We start from the raw sequence: 19,885 nt of genomic DNA on the forward strand, positions 1-19,885 counted from the left end.
TTGCAATGCACAAAGTCTTCGCGTCTTGTATGGGACAAACAGAACAACTTGCTTATAAAAAGTTGTCAGTCAAACTATTGGAAAACATTGATTTTCTTAATTTTTTTTTTTTTCTTTTTGAAGCTGTTGTCTTTGGTTTCAAACTCATTTCCCCATTTTAAACCAGTCTAACTTGCTGACAATCTTTTGTGACCAGACCAAGAGCTCAAACAAAGCAATAAAGCCGAGGCGTGTTGCTGCCGGCAATGATGTTTACGAGGACATGCGAGGAACACTGAGGCGCTGAGGATGCACTTTGCAGGACGCTGACATGCATGAAACTCATGAAGCCGTGGACCACAGAGGCAAGCGGGGCATGTGATGCACTTCCCCAACAGAAGCAAACAGAAGGCAAGCGTTTGTATTTACAAGAGAATGTCTACAAAGACAAAGAAGAGACTGGACTGAGTGGATCATCAAAGTTGTACTTTGTATATGTTGTTTGTATAGTTTTATTTTAAACTGGAAAACAAATATTATGTGTAGCATAGACTTTTTTTTTAAATGTATGTTTTGTTTTGTAATTTAGTACCAAGTTTGACTAATGTTTTATATAGAAAGACCAAAGTGGAGCTGGAATGGAATAAAAAACAACAACACAATCTGACACTTAGAGAGCAAATAAAATGAATCTGGCAAATTGGAAATATGAGGAGTTTTAAACAATTCCATCTATAAAATCTTTTGTTCTGTTCCCAGATTTCCTGAAGTGTTTTTAGTAATCGTGACGCATCTAACATGATTGAAACACATAGACGTCTTGCATATTTCTAAATGCAGATTGCAGTTCACTGTTTTTAAGTGATTTTAGGACCAGAAGCATCAGGAAACCAGTGTGATACATTTCAGGATACGGTTTATATTAGCAGAACTAACTTTCACCTCTACCTTTCACTTGTGAAATTATTATTTTTTTTTTTATTATATAGACAGATTTTGATTCAGTTAAATGCCAACGCTCAGGTGTCATTTTGAAGCTCTCGGCTACAGAAAGGCTTCATGATCAAGAAGTATTTGCAGTAAACAGTTTATATTTAGGAATAGCATGTCAAGCACTATCAACTTTTCCAAACCAAATTCTTCCGATAAAATATTTCACTCTAAATGCATTTCAAGAAGGTGTTGGCACACATTTTAATACTAACCGTGTAATAGCAACAAATGTGCTACAAATATGCTTTGTAGTATTTTGGTAGTTAAAATAAAGACTAAAACTAAGTATAAAATCTTGGTACTGATTAAATCAAGGTTTATTTTTCTGTTAAGTGGAATATGTGTAATACAATTGTCTGTATTTTTAATTCTAAATCAATAAAGCAATGTCTTTGCTTACTTTCAAACTTTCTCCAGCTTTTACATTGACTTGATAAAGTGTTAAGAACTCTGGAAGTTTCCCACATTTTGCCACAACGCAAGAACAAACTTTAGTGCATTAAATCAGGATTTGAGAGCGACACAAAGTAGCACACGATTGGGAAGTGAAGGGAAAACAATTAATGATTTTCATTTTCCTGTTTTACAGATGTACCTCTGTAAAGTGTTCATGGATGTTGCACTGGGCAAACTCCTCCTTTTTGTGCCTAAATGACAAAATGACACGTATGCTTTGAAGAATCCTTACTCAGTCTAAATTCATTCAGTCCGCCTAAATTTGTGCTTGTCTCAGTTTCAGGTTGTCTTGATTCCAGAAAAGCATTAGGATGTTCTTCCTTTGTGATTTGATAAAGAAATGTGGATAAATATGATTTATCAGTTCAGTTCTATCTTTTGTAAAACAAAAACAACAACAAAAAAAAACAACAACTGTGAAACACAGGCAGGCATCTGCTTTGTATAAACTGAAAATGATAGTATAAAAACTTTCTTCTCCATTTTCTTGACCTCGTCTGTTGCCAGGGAGGTGAGCCATTTCACCAAAACTATAATTGATTTAACATTGTGTTTAAGTATTTGAAATATGTCTTTGTACTAGACTAAAGAGTTTTGCTCATTTCTAATTGAAAAAAATAAAAAATAATAATAAAAATGTTCAGACAAGATCAGATGAAAAGCAACCGTAACCATAATTTTTCATGTAGACAGGACAGACATACAGATACACACTGTATTTTGACCAATATTTTTATGGTTTTGAGTTCTCCATCCGGCCACCACTTGCCACATAGTGGTCTTCTTTTACACTAAAACCACCGCCAGCTTAACCCACAACAAAAGAGTCAGTAATTGTGAAGGTGAAAGTCTAGAGTCTTACAGTAAATGTGGGCTCAGTTAGGAGAAACAGCAGGTGTGCAGTCACCATGTGTCACCTTTAGAGGAACAAAACCTAATGAGTTGTGCAAATATCTGTCAACTTGCCAGACTCTCATTCAAGAGTATCGTAATGAACCACCTCGAAATTACTATTACAAAAGCTGGAATTTATATTGTTTTCACAAGCCATATTGAACCAAAATGACTAATAGGACGTCAGCTGAGATGCTCCTGTTGGTGAAGTTAACGATTACTACTACAAGAAGAAAAAGCGTGTTGGTATTTTATTAACACTGGCGACTCAAGCTAGTTCACATGCTCTCTTAAGTGGCTCTTCAGTTATTATAAATCTTAAAGCTGTTCAAATAAGACATGTCCGGCTGAAGCTGAAATGTAAAAGACGTTGCTTGGGGTGAAGGGAACAAAAAAAAAAAAAAAAAAAAACATTGCTTGCAAAGTGTAGCTAAGCTGGATGTTTACTTAAGCGGCAGCTTTGTGGTCAAAGGTTATATTTTCTTCACGAAGATGCTCCACAGGACACTGAAGTGTGAAACGTGTCATCCTGTGCGTTTGTAGGCGAAATGTCAGCGACGAGAAGCGCAAGAACACGGTTAACGTTTTGTATCAGCGCACGATGGAGAGGGACCACTTAAGAATGGTCGTGAGCGAGATGTAAACCAAGCGGTGCCACAAGTTAAAGCAAGTGGTGGAAACAGAGACCACTGTTCCGAGAAACGCAACCTAAGTACATCTACAGTGAGAGCATCCAGCCAGAGCCACAGCTTTTTTTTCTTTTTTTTTTTGTCCTTTTCTCAAATGAGCTTTATGCACTTTTACATTTTATCTGTTTTTTTACTCAGTTTTAAAAGTTTAAGCAAGAGCAGGAAACTTCTCAACACGCACCTGCTGCAGCAGACGTTGTAAATGTGTCACAATTTTATCACAGGAAACAATAAAAGAACTGTGTCAGAAGGCGCACATACAAAAAATATAAGAGAAACAGATAAACAGAGGCTGAACTGACGAATGTTGACGGAAACCAGATGAATCTCCGTGTATCGGCAGGCAGCTTTGAAGAAAAACACCCCAGTATCAAGTATCGTAATCTGCACGATTTGCAAGAAAACAGTGGAAACTGGGTGCTTTCAGAGGAGTAGGTAGTTTGGTTTGGATGGAACATGTCTGGTTTCAGATTGTCTTATCTTACCAGGTTCAAAAATACTTTAATACATAGCTTCCCCCACTTTCTGGTTACAACGCACCTGGCTTTTACAACAGAAACAGGATGTTGATATATATATTTATTAATATATCAAGGCATATGTCGCAGAAATACGATTAGATTAGCAAAAAAAACATGACCACTATGCTGCTACACTTTGCTGCTTTGTATTCTTGGGCATGAATGCCTCATCAGAATGGAAAAAAAAAATGTCTTGACTTTGTAGGCAAACAGTTCCTCTAATTGGAAACTATAAAATGTGATGAACATGGGGGATGTCTTGGGTGTACTCCATCTGGAGATGGATGGTACATAATAGATAACATGGAAGTTACAAATTTAGATAAACAATTGAAGGTTTTGGCTTTGAATCAAGGATTTTTTTTTCTTGGTCATCACGTTCTCATTCTCAGATTAACGGACGAATAATCTCATTTGGCGTGTTTGAGGTGCGTTTGCACGTCAAGCTAAGCTGAATTTGAATTTCAGCTTCTTTGTACGTTGGAACATGAACGTACGTGACTCACGTAGACGTTCACTACAACCCTGACTTCAAACAAGTCGTCGTAGGTTTTCAGAAGATGTCACAAAGCACCTTCCTCCTTCACATTCATTCCAGGGATTTGCACCTCCAGCCTTATTGACATTTTCTCTCACGGCATAAAAAGTAATATCTGCTTTTGCCCACTCTCAGGGAATTTGCAAGTGGAAGTTCCCGCACTCGCCTTTCATGCTCAGACACTACAGTTTAGCTTTCGACACCCTGTGTCTCTGGATGTATAAACTTTCCGTCAATAATTACCCAGGCTTCAAAGAAGTTAGGGGACATTATGCTAAACTACAAGAGGATGGGTGAAGACTAATTTCTCACTGGCCAGTTGCTTAGAGTACACGCTGTTGAAACGCACTGAAACCATAGCTGACTCAAGCCACTGCGTGTTTTTCTGGGCCATGCATCTGGCATGTCCAGCCACAAATGGTACACTTAATCGGGTTATGCTATTTAATTTTGTTGCGTCAGCAAGTTCTGGATGTATTTACGTACAATGAGGTGGGGAAACAAAGCGTAGTTTTATGTCTTTAATTGAATTTTTAACAAATGGAGTTCCATCTGACGAAAACGAATGTAGGTCAGAGCTTTTAATTTTGCTCTCATTTTACAAGAACACATTTGTATTTTTATCTATGTGATAAAAAATATCTCTGTCATTTTACCTCTGTGACAGTAAAAAGGAGTCGTTGCTGTTGTTGTTGGCTTTTATGGCAACAGTTCTGCTTCAGACGACTCCACAGCTTCGTCTTTTTCCTCACATGTTGCTGATTGTTCTCTATTGTTTTCTATGAACCACACAGACAATGTATTTGCATTATTAAATCCCACATTGACTTTTAGCTAATAAGGTGAGCTCTGAAGGGAATTTTTTGATGTGGATTTTATGTGGGGGCAGAAATGGTAATGAAGCTGGATACAAATGCATGTCACACTTTTTTTGTCTCCACTTCACAGTTTAGCACTATTTTAACAAAATGCATGAAGGATTGTAGATGTAACGTGACAAAATTTAGAAAAGCGTTACTAAAACGTTTACAAGACACCTCAGGAGACAAGGAAATATTTCTGCAGAACTCTGTTGATGCTGTCGATTTGCCTTCCGTGAGCAGCTCGGATCTGCGCTAGTTGCTCTTAAACATCAAACTGAAACATTGCATCAACACAGACTTTGAATTTTCTCCTCAATCACTCGTGAATGCGCTGGAATGCTTGGTGGAAACGGAAGCCGAAGAGCCCACGCAGCGACCACAAGAGGTCCCTGCAGCTCAGAGCTACTGGCAAGATGAGTGTCTGTGTGCGGCGAAGGTGAAGCGAGGTGACAGGGTTTGACATTTGAAAGTTGGAAAGGTTGAAGGTCGACTGAACGCTTCATCCAAGCGGCACGTAGCTTCACCAAGACTCAGAGTTTAAAGTCCAAACAGTTTTTACCTGCCCGCGCTCTCCCACTGCAGCCTGTCAATACTGTACACACATGGGTGTTATGGGTATACAGTGATAAAATGTTCCACACAAACGCATTATTGTAGCTGTACGTCGGTTTTGACCTTTGCGCAACAGATCAGACCGGCAAATTGCTCAATCTCAGGATTCCTAATCCAATAATCCACCGCCTGATGATCCCCTGAGCGCACAGGTAAGACTGTAGTCTTTATTCTTTCTCTGGTAGGTGAAAGCCCCCGCGGAGTTACTGTAAACCACTCCCGCTCCTGGGATAGGGCGTGCGTCAGGAGCGCAGGTGAGATTATTAGACTATCCAGCTCACACAGCGTCTCCTGAAGCAGATAGAGGTGGGAATAAAACACTGGGGCAAAGTTTAGGGAGCTCTAAAAAGCATAGGAGCGAGCTTTAGAGACCGGTCGGTCCAGAGACGACAGAGAAGGCGGCACAGGAAGACGCAGTCTGGAAAAAGTTACGGATGCAAACGACACTTTTGAGATTTTCCTCTTTTTATTAAAACACTGCGAGCAGAAGAGAAGAGATTATCTGCAGCCATGAAGAAAACTTCATATCCAGGTGAGCGATTTGAAGCAACACCCCCTGTACCTTTAGTCTATTTGTGAAAAGAAAATACCTAATGTTGGGGGTTATTTAACAGCTTGCAAAGTAAGTTTTTCTTTTTTTTTTATCACTGCTTTTCTTCATATCTAAAATCCCCTTTATGCGAAAGGCCCCACGCTGCGTGGGATCTGTGGGTGTGTTTTTTTTTTAAATGCATATCCATTTCTTGACACAAAGTCGCATAAACAGGTTGTGACATCATGACAGAAAGCCTGGCTCCTGGTTTCCGCCCTGAAGAATGACATACTTTATGCTTCTGGGTCAAATCCAACCTGTTTTATGACTGGTGGCATCTGAGTTTGACTCCTGTGACAGTTTTTTTTTTCTTTTAAAGGTTCAAATGGACAGCTATGAATTTTTTTAAAAATCAATCACTCATGCATTTGTCTAAAAACTTGCATTTATCAATCTAATCAGAAGTATAAAAATGTTTCATAAATGAAGCCAAAATAGCTCTATTTAAAAAAAAACAACAACATGCGTTTCAACCTAAAATCGTCAACAAAGTCTGGTGGTGGTAGTTTCATAGTTTGGACATGTTTTGCTGCGTTTGACTTAAAATGACCTGCCAGTAGCTGTAAAACTAAGAGTTTGTTAAGAATCTTGCAGTGTGATTGCAAATGGGGTTTGAGCAACAAACAATAAGAGGAGAGTAAAGTTACAATACTTTGAAATAATTTTTAAAAGAATATTACGCAGTTCTTCTGTGTTAAGCTCTTTTTACTACCACTTTTCTGCATGTTTTAGAATAAATCTCAAGTACTTTCAAGCATATCTTCACATGCATAGAAGGCTTTTTTTATCTTCATCTCCTCCTGCTTTTGTCTTTTTCTACCAATACTAATCCTCCTTTCACTTTCTGCCGTTGCAGCCTGCTAGCTATATCTCTCATCTCTCCATTCACAGCTCAAAAGCCTTCCTCGTCTTCCTCCTCTTCAGTTCTCCTTTCTCCAAGCCGCAACGTGGGCCAGAGCCTGCAGAATGCCAGCTTTCCTGGCTCCTCTTCCCGAAGTCTTTAGGTGCGATGGAGCGTCTGACAGTTTTCCATTGGAGAGGAGCACATGTTGGGTCATGCTGCTTCGCCTCCTCCTCCTCCTTCTCCTGCTGTTGCATGTGTGTGTGTGTGTGTGTGTGTGTGTGTGTGTGTGTGTGTGTTTGTGTGAGAAAGAGAGTGAAATCTGTCTGACTAAAGTTGTCTTAGTCTTTGTTAGTGCTTCCTGCTTGGAGAATAGTCTAATAACAAAGTATGCATTTAATCTGTTGTGTGGATGTGTTGTGAAGGGGCCGTTCTCGACAGGCATCTGGGATGCAGAGGCGTGGCGTTCGCAGAGGGAGTCTGACTTGTGTGTGGCCATGTGTGCGTGTGTGTGTGCGTGTGTGTGTGTCAGTTTTGTAGGCAAATAAGGAAAGCTCTCACACTTCAGCTAATTTTAAATGTAACCTATATTAGTACTGTAATGAAACATGATACTTAGGGGTTGTTGTGGTTTGTATGGACATCAATGGTCAATCATGCAACCTCTTGTACTTGTGAAGCTGATCCGTGCATTGCACACCACTCCCTTAAGTTGCCTGGATCAATCAGTAACCTGAGTGAATGCAACAACACACAGAGTCATTATTTTTCCTAGTACACACTCCTCCTGGTTTGTTCTTTCATGTCCTGCACAAAAAAAGAAGCACACGCACGCACACACACACACACACACACACACACACACACACACACACACATACACATGCGCCTTGTCTACTCCTACCTGTGACACTCACTCCATGTTGCATTTTGGCTTTTAAACTGTTTATGCTGGAGGGCGAGCAAGGCTTTGACTCAAAGCCCGAAGCAATTGTTAAATGGTAACTTGAAAGTGGAGCTATAAACTGTGTTGAGACATATTTGGCCTGTCATCTAGCAGAGCATGCCGAGGATGGTCTAACCATCAATTTGAAAGCTACAAGGCTGTGAATAATAGACTAATAAGCTACTGGAACATGTGGATGTGCGTACGGTGCTGCGGTTTCATGTGAAATGCGGGTGTTTTCACTCTGCCCAGGGTTACGCTTGGAAAAAGCTCGTGAAAACAGCAGAGAACCTGTGGGAGTACCACCGAGTCACACGAGTGGTGGTGGTGGTGAAACAGGAAAATGTTGGGTGTCTTGGGTAGTAGATTAACCCAAAACATTTACAATTATAGATCTGATGATTAACAAATACGGAAATAAAAAAAGCACCAAGTTTCCAAATTAATCACATGGAAAATATATCTAAAAAAAAACTGAATGCAACTTTTTCATAAAAAAAATAACCCATGTAAAACCTACAATTGTTATGATATCTGCATTTAAAGACACACCTCAGTGCTTCATCATTTTAACCCAACGTTATTAAGAGACATTGTGGAAGGTCCAGAGAGTGCAGACCTCTAACCCGAACACTAAGGGCTCATCGGACAACCGCAAAGCTCCACATGAGCAACCACCTGCTTCCCATTTTAAAAAAGTTAATTGTTTAGACTTAAAAGGAAACTAAAGTGGTGATAGAAAACCCACACAAAGATAATAATGGAAGATCTAACCGCTGCATACCTGAAACTCTTGTATCCATTTTATTTCATGTGGTTCAAAAGACAATGTTTACGTAGCGAAATAACCAAAAGGCATTATCTCAATAGGTTTTCTTCGCCTTATCCTGCACCGTGCCTTATCTGTACCTCAACTATTTATCACAAAATCCAAGATCTCGACCACAAGTACTGAGAAGGTGTTAGGGAAGACGTTAAGGTAGTACAGGCACACAGAATTATGGCAGTATTAATTGGTAATATTAAATAATACACTTTCTACTTCACGTTTTTCTTTGAAACGATAAAATCGATAAATATCAGAATCATGTTAGCATAATTAGCAATGAAAACAAAAGCAGAAATCTTCAGTGTTTGTCCGACTTGTTCATACAACCAAGCGCCACCTGCAGCGTGAAGTTCCTCCGGCTGCAGGAGACCAACAATCTACGTCTATGCAGTTCCCCTCGTGTGGAGCCTGCTCTCAAGTGTCCACTCTGCTTTGTGTTTGTGGTCTGCAGTCAAGAATGGAGCTCTGTGATGGTCAGCTGATACAACAGGCGGCTAGTGTTGTCCTGCTCGCCCGAGGCCTGGAGAAAAGCCTGTAGGAAAAAAATGGCAGACCCAGAGAGGTTCTGACGCATGTGGACCAGCATCCAGATGCTTTTAGAGTAGATATGAGTGTGTTTCAGTGTTTCAGATGTTGTAGCCGCATGCGCTGTTATCTGATTAGTACTTGTTGAAACATTTCTTCATGGACAAATGGAAATCCTGTCGTGCTAAGCAGGGCCAAGAGCCACGGATCAGGCAGCATATAGCAACTCAACTGTTTGGCAGGAACAGCCTTCTCCTGTCATGACAGGAGTAAATATTTGTATGTTCATAGAAATCAGTTGAAGTGTTGGCCGCTTTTGCTCTCTGGGCATGTTGGAGTGACAAACATTTCCTGAACAAGCTTCAAAATCCACGCGAACAAGTGAGCACGATAGCTGAAGCGCTAACCTTTGGTCATGTCTGGTTCCGCTTTTTTTCACACTTTATGTCTGACTACAAAAGTGTTTTAGCATTAAAGATAGCCTAAGCAAATACAGACTGTGTGTTTTAAATGAGGACTTCATTTGTTGATGAGAAATCATTATACCCTGAAGCTAACAATTGCTTGTAAAGCCTTTGTGCATGAATTGCCATCAAACATTTACGTTTGCCAAAACTGTAAGTGAATCTTGTCGGCTTGATCTTCTTTGCAGAATTATTTTACTTCTGCACCACTGAAGGGTTTTCAAGCACAAACTGCCTGTTTAAAGTCACTCAAGATTTGACTAGGCCGCTTCAAAACCTTCATTTGACTTTTTCTATGTCATTCAGAGATTATCTGCCGCATAACCCAAGCGTGCTTGGCTGGACATTCATCTTCTGGATTTTCTGGTAGAAAGCAGAAGTTAAGGTTTCATCGATTATTAATGTCATCCAGGTCCTGAAGCAGAAAAGCAGCCCAAGATCATCATACTACCACCACCGCTATGTTCTCTGTCTGAAAAATGGTTTTAGTTTTATGTCAGATGGAAAAGGCACGCCTTCCATAGAGTCAACAGAATATTTTGACTTTTGTAACCTCCTGGATAAGTTTTTGATGCTCTCTTACAGTGATTTTGGTAGGTTGGTCACTCCTGAAATGTTTTTCCCGTTGGTTTGCTGGAGCTCTAGAAACTGCCTTGCAACTCCTCACAGACTGATAAATGTCAAGGACTTTATTTCTAATTTATTTTGTATTCTTTACTGAGCCTATTGCGTTGCTTTTTCAGGTCTTTAAGTCTACTTCATGTTGTCAGGCAAGTTCTGCTTAGGGGAGTTCTGGATTTCACACATCTGGTTGTAATCAGAACCAAGCTGTCCAAAAATGCAGCTGATCACAGTTAATTCAGGCAATTACATGTTCACATGGGTCCCGGCTGGTTTTGTATCAAATCATCAATTGAAAACGGCTTTGTGTACTCAAGTTATTGCTGTTTATGTCATGATATGAATCACAAAAGCAAAGGGAGAAAAAAGAAACCTGCAACTAATCTGTACGATTACTTTCATGACACTTTAGGTTTAGAGAAAACTCAGATTAATAATACGCTTCTTGGTGCACACCCTTACAGTGTGCAAACAGACTCTGCATCAGACAGTGGATCAGGCACATGATGTTGCACGCTTCAGTGTTAAGATGGAATGACAATGTTTGTTTAGCTGCAGCTTCTTAAATCCTCCATCCAAACATGGAAATCTGTGCAAACGTACAAATTCTAAGGCCTTTCTCAAAACCTGGGGTTGGCCTGGAGAGTTTAAATGCACTCCCTTGTTCAGTTGCTCACCTACGACTTACAGTAAGCGCATACTTCTCAGGGGAGGTCAAATCTCATAAAGCTCTAGGAGCTATTTAACTGCCTCTCCTGGGTTTTAACAGCTTTACCATGATCCTTATCTAAAACAGTCACATTGTTTTATAGACTGCAGCAGCATCCTGGTTAATTCCTCTCACAGACACTTCATTTGGCAGACCTGAATGCACGTTGTGCAGATAACAGACAGATTTTGTGTGTTTGGTGGCGTGGTGCCGGTTTTCAGCGAGGTGGAAGTAGGAAGAGGTGTTGTCCATCTGTCGCCTCGGCGCCAGGACTCGGGAGGAGCGCGGTTTCGAGGGTCAAAGTCGACGTCTTGCCTAAACTGCTCATGCGTCCATGTCTCTGCATGAGTCGGGTACTGTGTGGGTGTGAAGGTGTGTTCTTCTTGCCTTACCTTGACGTTGGCCCTGCTGTGAAAAAAACTCGAGGTCTTATCTGGGCCGTAAAAAAAAAAAAAAAAAAAGCTATCTTGAAAAATTACCTCTGTGCCTTTTCATCTCCTGTCTTTCCTTTCATTCTTTCACTCGCCTTGGTTTTTTCCACAAATGCTCCCCTCGTTCACACTGCGCAGTTTTGAAACGTTGTTTGCAGCGTACCCTGAACGTGTGTAACGAGGGCCATAAAAACACAATGGAGGACGACTGAAAAGCAGGAAACAAGCTTAGTGACATTTAACCTTTTTGCATGCACAGGTTTAACTTGACAAATTATGATTGCAAGAAAATTGTCCATGCCTAAACTTGTATAGAAATCCTGAGCCGCTCTGCAGACAAACCACCCTGGTGGGTTAGATTGAGAGAAAATGTTTTTCTTTTCACCTGCTGCTTGACAACCTTGACTAATTCCCTATTTCTTATGATTTTGCTTTCATTGACTGAGAGTTTTGAATTTATTTATTTATTTTGGAGCTCTGAAATCCTTCTGTATTTCTTTGTAAGCATATAAATCCCAGCTGAAGTCAACGGATTAGCCAGAGTTGTCAGTAATTTGACATAATAGGGAGTTTTAACCACTTGTTCCAGATATAAACATGATTTGTCCCTGTTCCTAAACTGAAAACCAATGAAAAAATAAAACAAAACTAAGATTAAAAAGGTAAAAAGAAACTTGAAGAGTCAGAAGGTTTGCTGAAATGTACCTTAAATAAATTGCAAATGCACTAAGCAAAACAGATCATGCACAATGATGAATTGGGATAAAATTAGCCACCTTGTTGTCTCTATGCTTTTTAAAAAAAGACCAACAAAGTGGCAAAACTTTGTTTAAATTATCCAGCAGATACTTTGTTGGGGTTGGACGTTGACTTACAAATGCACTAAACCAAGTTTAAATTTTATTTAATCCACAAACGACCAAAAGGGAAATGAAAAATGCATAGAGTGGAAATCAGTGCAAACAACCCCTCATTTACGATCATTAAAATATTCTTCAGCAAGTTAAAGAAGTCACTCCGAACCGTAAAACTGGCTCTTAGGCTCCAATTTATGATCTGAGTCTTGGTGGATTCATGGACATCACAATTAATCTTCTTTCATTCAAGTGCCACAGTCAAGTTGGAACTTGGATACAATTTGTTCTTCTGGCAGGACGATGATCTTAAACACACTCGAGAACTGGTTTTAACTTCTGTCGTTTGTTTCTGTAATGGCCTTCTCAAAGCCGTGACCTAAGATCTGTGGATTATCTGGCCTCAGTTACTTTTAATCCAACCAGGCCTCTGTGGATTTGAGATAAATTTAATCCTATGGACCAGATTTTTTGTCTCTTACATTATCATTGAAGTTCAACTGTCTGTAAACGTCCAGCATTAGTGTGACAGTGATCTCCATGATACGTGTACGTAAACTTCTCAGTGTTAGACAGTAAAGAGTCTGTTGAAGGCTGTAGGCAGAAAGAGATAATTGACTGAAATGAATGCCTGCCATCATACATGAAATATCACTCTCTAGGTTTTAAAAGAATCACTGTAGCTTTACGTCAGCAGCGTCTGCAACAAGCTCCACTGATTTATGTGTTAATCGAAACGCTGCCTCACTCTGAAGGGAAGGGCGTTCCTTTAACGAGATCACGGGAGGAAAAAGGGGAGGGAATAAAAGAGGGAAGATACTTCACCTCCTGTCTTCCTGCTCAAACACGGGCGGCATGGCCTCCTTGAGCAAACACAGAAAAGTCAGCAGGTTGTGAAAAGGCACTGCAAGTTTTGTAAGCTATTCTGTCCTTTTTCACACATGTAGAAGAACTGACCTCCCCTTCAGGGAGTATAAGGCTTTATGTCTCTATATTCACAGAGAAATGTTTAGAATATAAAGTAGTTTTTATATTTCAAACTTACAAACTGTGGTATAGTCTCCTGCTGTTTCTTTCTCTTGTCATTTGACTCTAATAACTAATCAATTGATGCATTTGGGAAGTAGTCATGGCAACACACACACACACACACACACACACACACACACACACACACACACACACTCTCAATCATAAGTTGGTATTTCTATCCATATTAGGACTTTGCATTGGCTTCCACTAGTTTTAGTGATTGCATTTATGCCAAATCCAGACATTTTCAGTAACCTTAACCATTACTAGTCTATTCCTAACCCTAAACAAATCTAATTCCCACCGTAACTCTAAACCCTTAACCCTGTATAGGGGCGTCCACCACATTCGGACCGGGCTTTAGATTCCTTAAGGCCCACTGGTTTTCAGAAGATTAGTAAATATGCTAGAAATGATCCTAAATAGAAGCTAAACAAGTGCATAGCCACAGACGTAGTACTACAGGTCTCCTTAAGCATCACAAATTACATCAATCAGCTGAGTCTTGGTGCAAACACGGAGACATTTTATGACTTGTATCATCCCTGAGAAGTGCGAATTATCTCTCAGTGTTAACACAAGTAAGTGTGTTGACCACTGCTGCACGTAACTCTCTCATGGGAAAAGTATGACAAAAGAAGATTACAAAGCCTTCCAGAGGAAGTACGGCTGTTGTTTCTGTGTGTGTCTGAGGCCTCGGACAAGACTGAGCAGGAGAAATAAGTTAATGCTGCAGAGAGTCACACTTTTCAACCAACACGTTGCAGATGTTACTCCTGTGGCTTAAATTTAGACCCAATGAATTAGGGAGTGTATGTTTGCTCTACTGTCATGTGAAAACCACAGATAATGTTGTACAGTTTCAGCACTTCCACTTATAAAGGTGTTGCTACTACTCTTTCCTCTATATCCTCTATTTGCTGCAGTGCTTAACTTGAGCAGTTTGAGTCAGTGTATGTTCAAGAAGGGCGTATACCTGCGAGCCTGTTTATTTTTCTTTTCTTTTCAGGCTTTCTTCTCCCGTAGAAGACTTTAGGTACAGACATGTTTTTAGCTGCAAGGCTTGACAGTTTGGATGGACCACCTCTGTATGCCGTTCACACTCTGAGATGTATACAAATACAAGTTGCACAGTTGTAACACATGGGATTGCTGCTTAAAATCTTAAAAGTGGAGCGTGCACTTGAGACCATTTTTTGTAGAAAAGCCTTCGGTGACAGCTGCAGCTGCCAGTTTGATGACTGGATGCCTGCCAGTGTTGCACACCTATAAACAATGTTGCCTATTCTCCTATTCTCCTGTCCAAAAGAGCTGAAAATCTGTCAGATTGAGTGAGGAGGGTTGGTTTTTAAGTCCAGCAACAAATTCTACATTAGATTTAGATCTTGACTTTCATTCTCAAGTCCTTTCCAATGTACGGCATATTTTCTTTCACAAATTTCTTCACCCATATAAGACAACTTTACAGTTAGTAAAGGAGCCTAAATAAAATGAATAGACAGGCTTTCTCTGCATCTGATTGTTAATTTGTAGCTTAACATTTCTCATAGTTAGCCACAGATGAAGCATGTTTTCAGATTATTTATATTGAACTTAAATGATTATAACCAAACAGTGATCACAAGTTATAGTAGCACAACTTCATATATTATATAACACTTACATTGTACTCCATTAAATATAAAAAGAAGCCATACAAGAAAAAGGAATTTGGTAAAAATGTTACTTATCTACTGAGCAACTGATCATAACATCTAAAAATAAATAACATTATTAGATTATGGCAGATGGAGCGATTTTTCAGATACATTTTTGAATTGAAAACTATTACTTTTAATAGGTGATGCATGTTAAAACAGGGCAAAGTACTGGAAGTGGCCTCAAAGGTTCCAGCAGAAATAAAAATAACATTAGAATAACAAAGTTTCTGTATGAATAGAAAGTCTCACTTTAGCATAAACTGTAGGTGTATGTCTGGGTCTGGAGTATTTTTTGGTTAAAATGTGTTTATTAATGCTCAGTGTTATTGTTCATTGAAGTTTCTTGCAGTGGGTGGAGTAGCCATAAATTTTACTCAAGCAAGAGTACATTTTGATGTCTGCAGGCGGTTTTTCTCACTTGTAACTTTAAAATTCAACTTCTGAGTAAAAATTTAATTCGGTGTCAGTTTTTTCCACTTGATGCAATTATTATCATGCATAGCCATCAACATAAAAGGTACAGATGCAGAAGCTTGGATAGAGTGCACACTTTGATAGTGTCATTAGTTTAACAAAATCATCATCCTTAAGTCCCTAACAAGCTGCTTTATTCACATCTTCCAGTCACAGTAAGCAGTGACACACTCAACTCCCCCACCTCGGTGAGGCCATCTTCGCTTGTTGTGAAACTCGGTGAGAAATAGAGCTTGCTGGTCTGATGAGCAGAGACCAAATGTCACCATCTGCTGAGCTGTGGTACAAGAACGATTTCTGCGAAACTCAAAACAGGATGGGATGGCTGACTCATCAGCCAGAAGATGAACACAGTTTATCTAAGCAGCAGTCGGTACTGAAGGGACAGGAAGCAGTGAAGAGTGACAGCAACCTGAAACATCTTTTCAGCATGTCATCTCCTGTTCTTGGAACAAGAGAGTGAAGCTCGCCACAGATTGATGTCTCATGTTTGCACTAAAGACTGAAACACTGATACTAAAGTGTCAAAGCCCACTTTAGTATCATCGAGCAACCAAACTGAAATAAAAACTCAATCTGAGTTCACTTTTAAAACAAGCACATTTTCTGCAGGAATGACGTGCATCAAGGATGTTTGCCAATTCCTAGCTTTAGCCAGACATCCTTCAGTGCTGCAAACTATGCAGTTGAGAAATATCAGCTTTTTGTTCAAATCTGACTCACAAACATCCTCTGAAGCTAAAGTGTTCCTCTGAAACTCACACTTTTTTAAAATGTGCCATGTTCAAGTCATTAAAGAAATAGTCGGGTGGGTCTTAGTAGTTAGCAGCGTCAGGGTAGACAACAAGATCTATCATTTAGAAATGTGTGCATTATTAACTAAAGGAACTGCTTGAAGGAGGGGCTTAGAGGAAGCATTAAATTAAAAGAAGCGCGCTGAACGTTTTGTAGAGATAACAGATTATCAAGCTCAGCGTTTCTTTGAACAAAAATTGAACCTGACAAGGTGACCTGAGCTGTACACTTCAGGTTTTCCGTCTTATATTACTCCAGCTACCTAGCTTGTTTTTACAGGGCCTCAGTAGCGCCCTCTGTAGGGGGTTATCTTGTAACCAATGGGCTGTCAGCTCGAGCCACCTCTCTGTCCATCTTTTCCTTGGATTCTCACGGTAAATTTTATTAACTTTTCCTGCTTGTTTTTTTCTTTTCAGTGCGATCAGCCAGCGCTCGAACAAGAAGAACAGAAAGAGAAATCACTAGCCCCAGTAAGTAGATTACACTTCTTCTTTTGTCTTGTTTTGTTTTTCTACGTTTATCATACATAACTCCATTCCCATATTTCTTTTATGTACATGCTCATCGATCATGTAGGTGTTTAGACTTTGTGGAAGTTTTATATGCTACAAATAAAATAGGGATTGTATTTATTTTGTTATGGTAAGTGTGACATTAAATCAGATGCACAAAAAATTCAACAAACTTAGAGTTTAGATTTTAAACATTAATATCTTACAATTAAACCCAGACGGCTTTCAGTTCCGCTGGAGTTTTAGGTTGTTTTCATGTCTTTTGTCTGAACAGTCCTGGCTACCTCTGTTTTAAATGTCAGAGTAGTTGCTGCTCTTACACTTTGCATCAATCTTTCTGTTTCTTCAACAAAAATGAATGACAGACCTAAGTGTCACTTCCTACACAGGAACGAGTGGTGCCGGAAATTACTTGTTGTTACACAACTTGAAGTTAGTGCAGTCGTTAGCCACTTATTTATAATGCACCTTTGGTTTCAAGTGTACAGAAATTAGTTTTGATGACCTCCAATGCCGAGGGCAGACTCCTTCCTGCCCAGATAACAGCTGATAGTTGAGGGAGCAGCAGGGAACTGATGCACTGATAAAGGCAAAAGTCAGAGACCAGACAACATTCTTGTTACCTCGGAGCTAACTTAAGTTTGATTTATTTTATTTCTAAATGTTTTTTGCTTGTACTGTGTTGTGTGTAGTTGACACAGTGCAGATTTAAAAGACACTTTAGTGCTAAACGCACAAACAAGAAAACACAACTATCATTTTTACTTCAGAGCATTCAGCTGCTGGTTTAACTGTGCTGCAGGTAATATAAGATGTAGAGTACAAAAAAAAAAAGAGGAAAATAATCTCACCATGTGATTTTCAGGGTTTGTCAGAGGACTTTCACAATATTAGAAGCCTGCAAGCTGAATCTTGCAGCTGAGGGCTCTGTGAGTCGTTTGCAGTGTGTGTGACAGCAGCCCTCACAAAAGCTGAATTGTAAAATGACCCTCAGGATGTACCACAGAGGGAAAAAGACAAAGGATAAGGGTAAAAACAGAGGCTGTTTAACTCATTCTGGTGGTTGCGTATGTTGTACTGCATTTATTCTTTTTTAGCGAATCATTAAAAAATAGTGAGCAATATCAGTTGTTTGCACAATTTGACTGTGGCACAAGCACTCATAGAAAAAAAAAGTAATTTACAACAAGAATAAGTTTTCTTTTGCTTCTTGATGTGTCTTTTTTTTTTTTTTTTTTTTTTAGCATGGAGCACAATGAGTAAATGACTGTGAAGCTCATATCTGATTTAAAACCTTTGAGCAAACACCAGGTGCATAAATATCTCTTAAGTTCCTAATAGTTCTGACATGTTTCCTAGAAAAAGTTCAGTTATTTTGCAAAGAGGGCTACTTCAGCTGTCTTTGTTTTTCAGCTGACTATGGGTCAGACAGTGATAAGGGGTCGGGAGCAAACAAATGGGGTTTTCTCAATGGTTTAAGAACCATTTCTGGCTGAGGTTATTTCAAGGTTTTGTGTGTTTGAAAGTACATAAATGTGCGTGCTTTACCCTGACATGACTGAAAACCACTCTTTGGAGGTGAAGTAAATTTGCTTTAGCACACATGTATGAACAACCTTACACCCAAGTTACTAGGAAGTGCTTAGAGCTGCGGATAAAGCCCTCACTGTCAGCAGGCTTCCCTGACGTACGGACGTTTACCACTATCCGTGTGAGTGTGTTTCTGTGGGATGGCTGGCCTGGGTTAGGGAGATGCCCGTATGCAAATCATGCGCCAGCGCAGCAGAGTTACGAGCCCACAAGCATGTTGTTGTTAATATTCATAACTGAAGTCACAAATAGAGTATATTCACATGCAGCCCTGCCCAATAGCTCTCATCTCGGAGTCAGTAGATCAGTGGAACATAAACACAAGACTTTGTGAGAAGACTGAATCAATTGTTTTATTTGAAAACAGAGGGTTCTGATTGAATTTAAAAAGTTACATTTATAGCAGAACAAAGGCTGCTAAAAATGTGTAAACCTGCATGCTGATGGAGGTTACTTTCAAAAAGTGATTAAAATTTGAATTGGAAAAACAGGCAGGAAGGAGATTTTTCAGTTGAAACAATAAGCCTAGTGTTGTGATCTCCACATTTAGATTACGTACCAACACTGTGCTGCCATATAGTCCATAATTTACAGTACTGTGTCTTGAGTCATCCCTCATTTCCTCATAATTTGCTTCCGAGGAGCCAGACCTCCTTGTGCTCTTTTAGTGTTCTTGAGCAATGTTTCCTCCATTTTCTTTTTCCTTTCTTCACTTGTTTTTCTACTTTTCATTCCAGTACTTGACCGATTTCGGAGGAATGTTTAGTTGGTTGTTAGGGCACTTAACCCTGACCAATAAATCATTCAAACAAAGAAAGGCTCCTGAACTGCATGTCTACACAAAGCAGACAACTTAACGCGCTGTTGGGTCTCTGACTTGGGTTTCATTGGCATGCAAATGTACACCGCTTAAAGTAAACAACTCACTACTATCACCTTTCTGTGGATCTCTCAGTGACCTCAGGCAGATTCAGTTGTTAAATTAAAAATAACTGTGGCATGAGCGTTGCAACATAAAAATACAGCACATAAAGCTGCAGAAATGTACACAAGTGATACTCAAGTATCACATTTAATAATGGTTCCTAAACTCATGATACACTATGCAGAAGCTCCGTATGCACTGATGAAGATAATGAAGATGGCGCCAACATCTGACAGTATTACTTTTTAAGTGGGAGCTCCTGTAGACTGAATATTAAGGAATAAACATTCAGCCCAAGATGGTCACTTGATTATTAGACATGGGAAAGATATAAGACTGTGAAAGAATGCTAAAAGTAATTTACCCGCTCCGGGTACCGACACCGACCTCAGTTTTAAACCCTTCATCTCAGTGTACACACTTGCTATACCAAGTCATATATACACTGCTCAAAAAAATAAAGGGAACACTCAAATAACACATCCTAGATCTGAATGAAT

The 19,885-nt window shown here is 39.5% G+C and overlaps 1 protein-coding gene and 1 long non-coding RNA gene across 2 annotated transcripts in view; one reads left to right on the top strand and one right to left on the bottom strand.

Moving 5' to 3' along the window:
* Positions 1-120: 120 nt before the first annotated feature.
* Positions 121-5,908, bottom strand: LOC106964277 (uncharacterized). Its single transcript, XR_001428368.1, has 2 exons — positions 5,827-5,908; positions 121-1,389 (listed from the first exon to the last, which is right to left on the bottom strand). It is a non-coding gene; the product is annotated as an uncharacterized LOC106964277 (long non-coding RNA).
* A 49-nt stretch (positions 5,909-5,957) lies between these two features.
* Positions 5,958-19,885, top strand: part of septin9a (septin 9a) — a 94,243-nt gene continuing 80,315 nt past the window's right edge. The window contains exons 1-2 of the mRNA XM_015059683.1: positions 5,958-6,077; positions 16,775-16,828. Of these exons, the coding sequence (XP_014915169.1) occupies positions 6,056-6,077; positions 16,775-16,828 (76 nt within the window). The 5' untranslated portion in view covers positions 5,958-6,055. The remainder of the gene's footprint in view (positions 6,078-16,774; positions 16,829-19,885) is intronic.

The sequence above is a fragment of the Poecilia latipinna genome, unplaced genomic scaffold (genome assembly GCF_001443285.1).
Source record: "Poecilia latipinna isolate Pla-1442-1.1 unplaced genomic scaffold, P_latipinna-1.0 Scaffold1649, whole genome shotgun sequence".
Classification (NCBI taxonomy): Eukaryota; Metazoa; Chordata; class Actinopteri; order Cyprinodontiformes; family Poeciliidae; genus Poecilia; species Poecilia latipinna.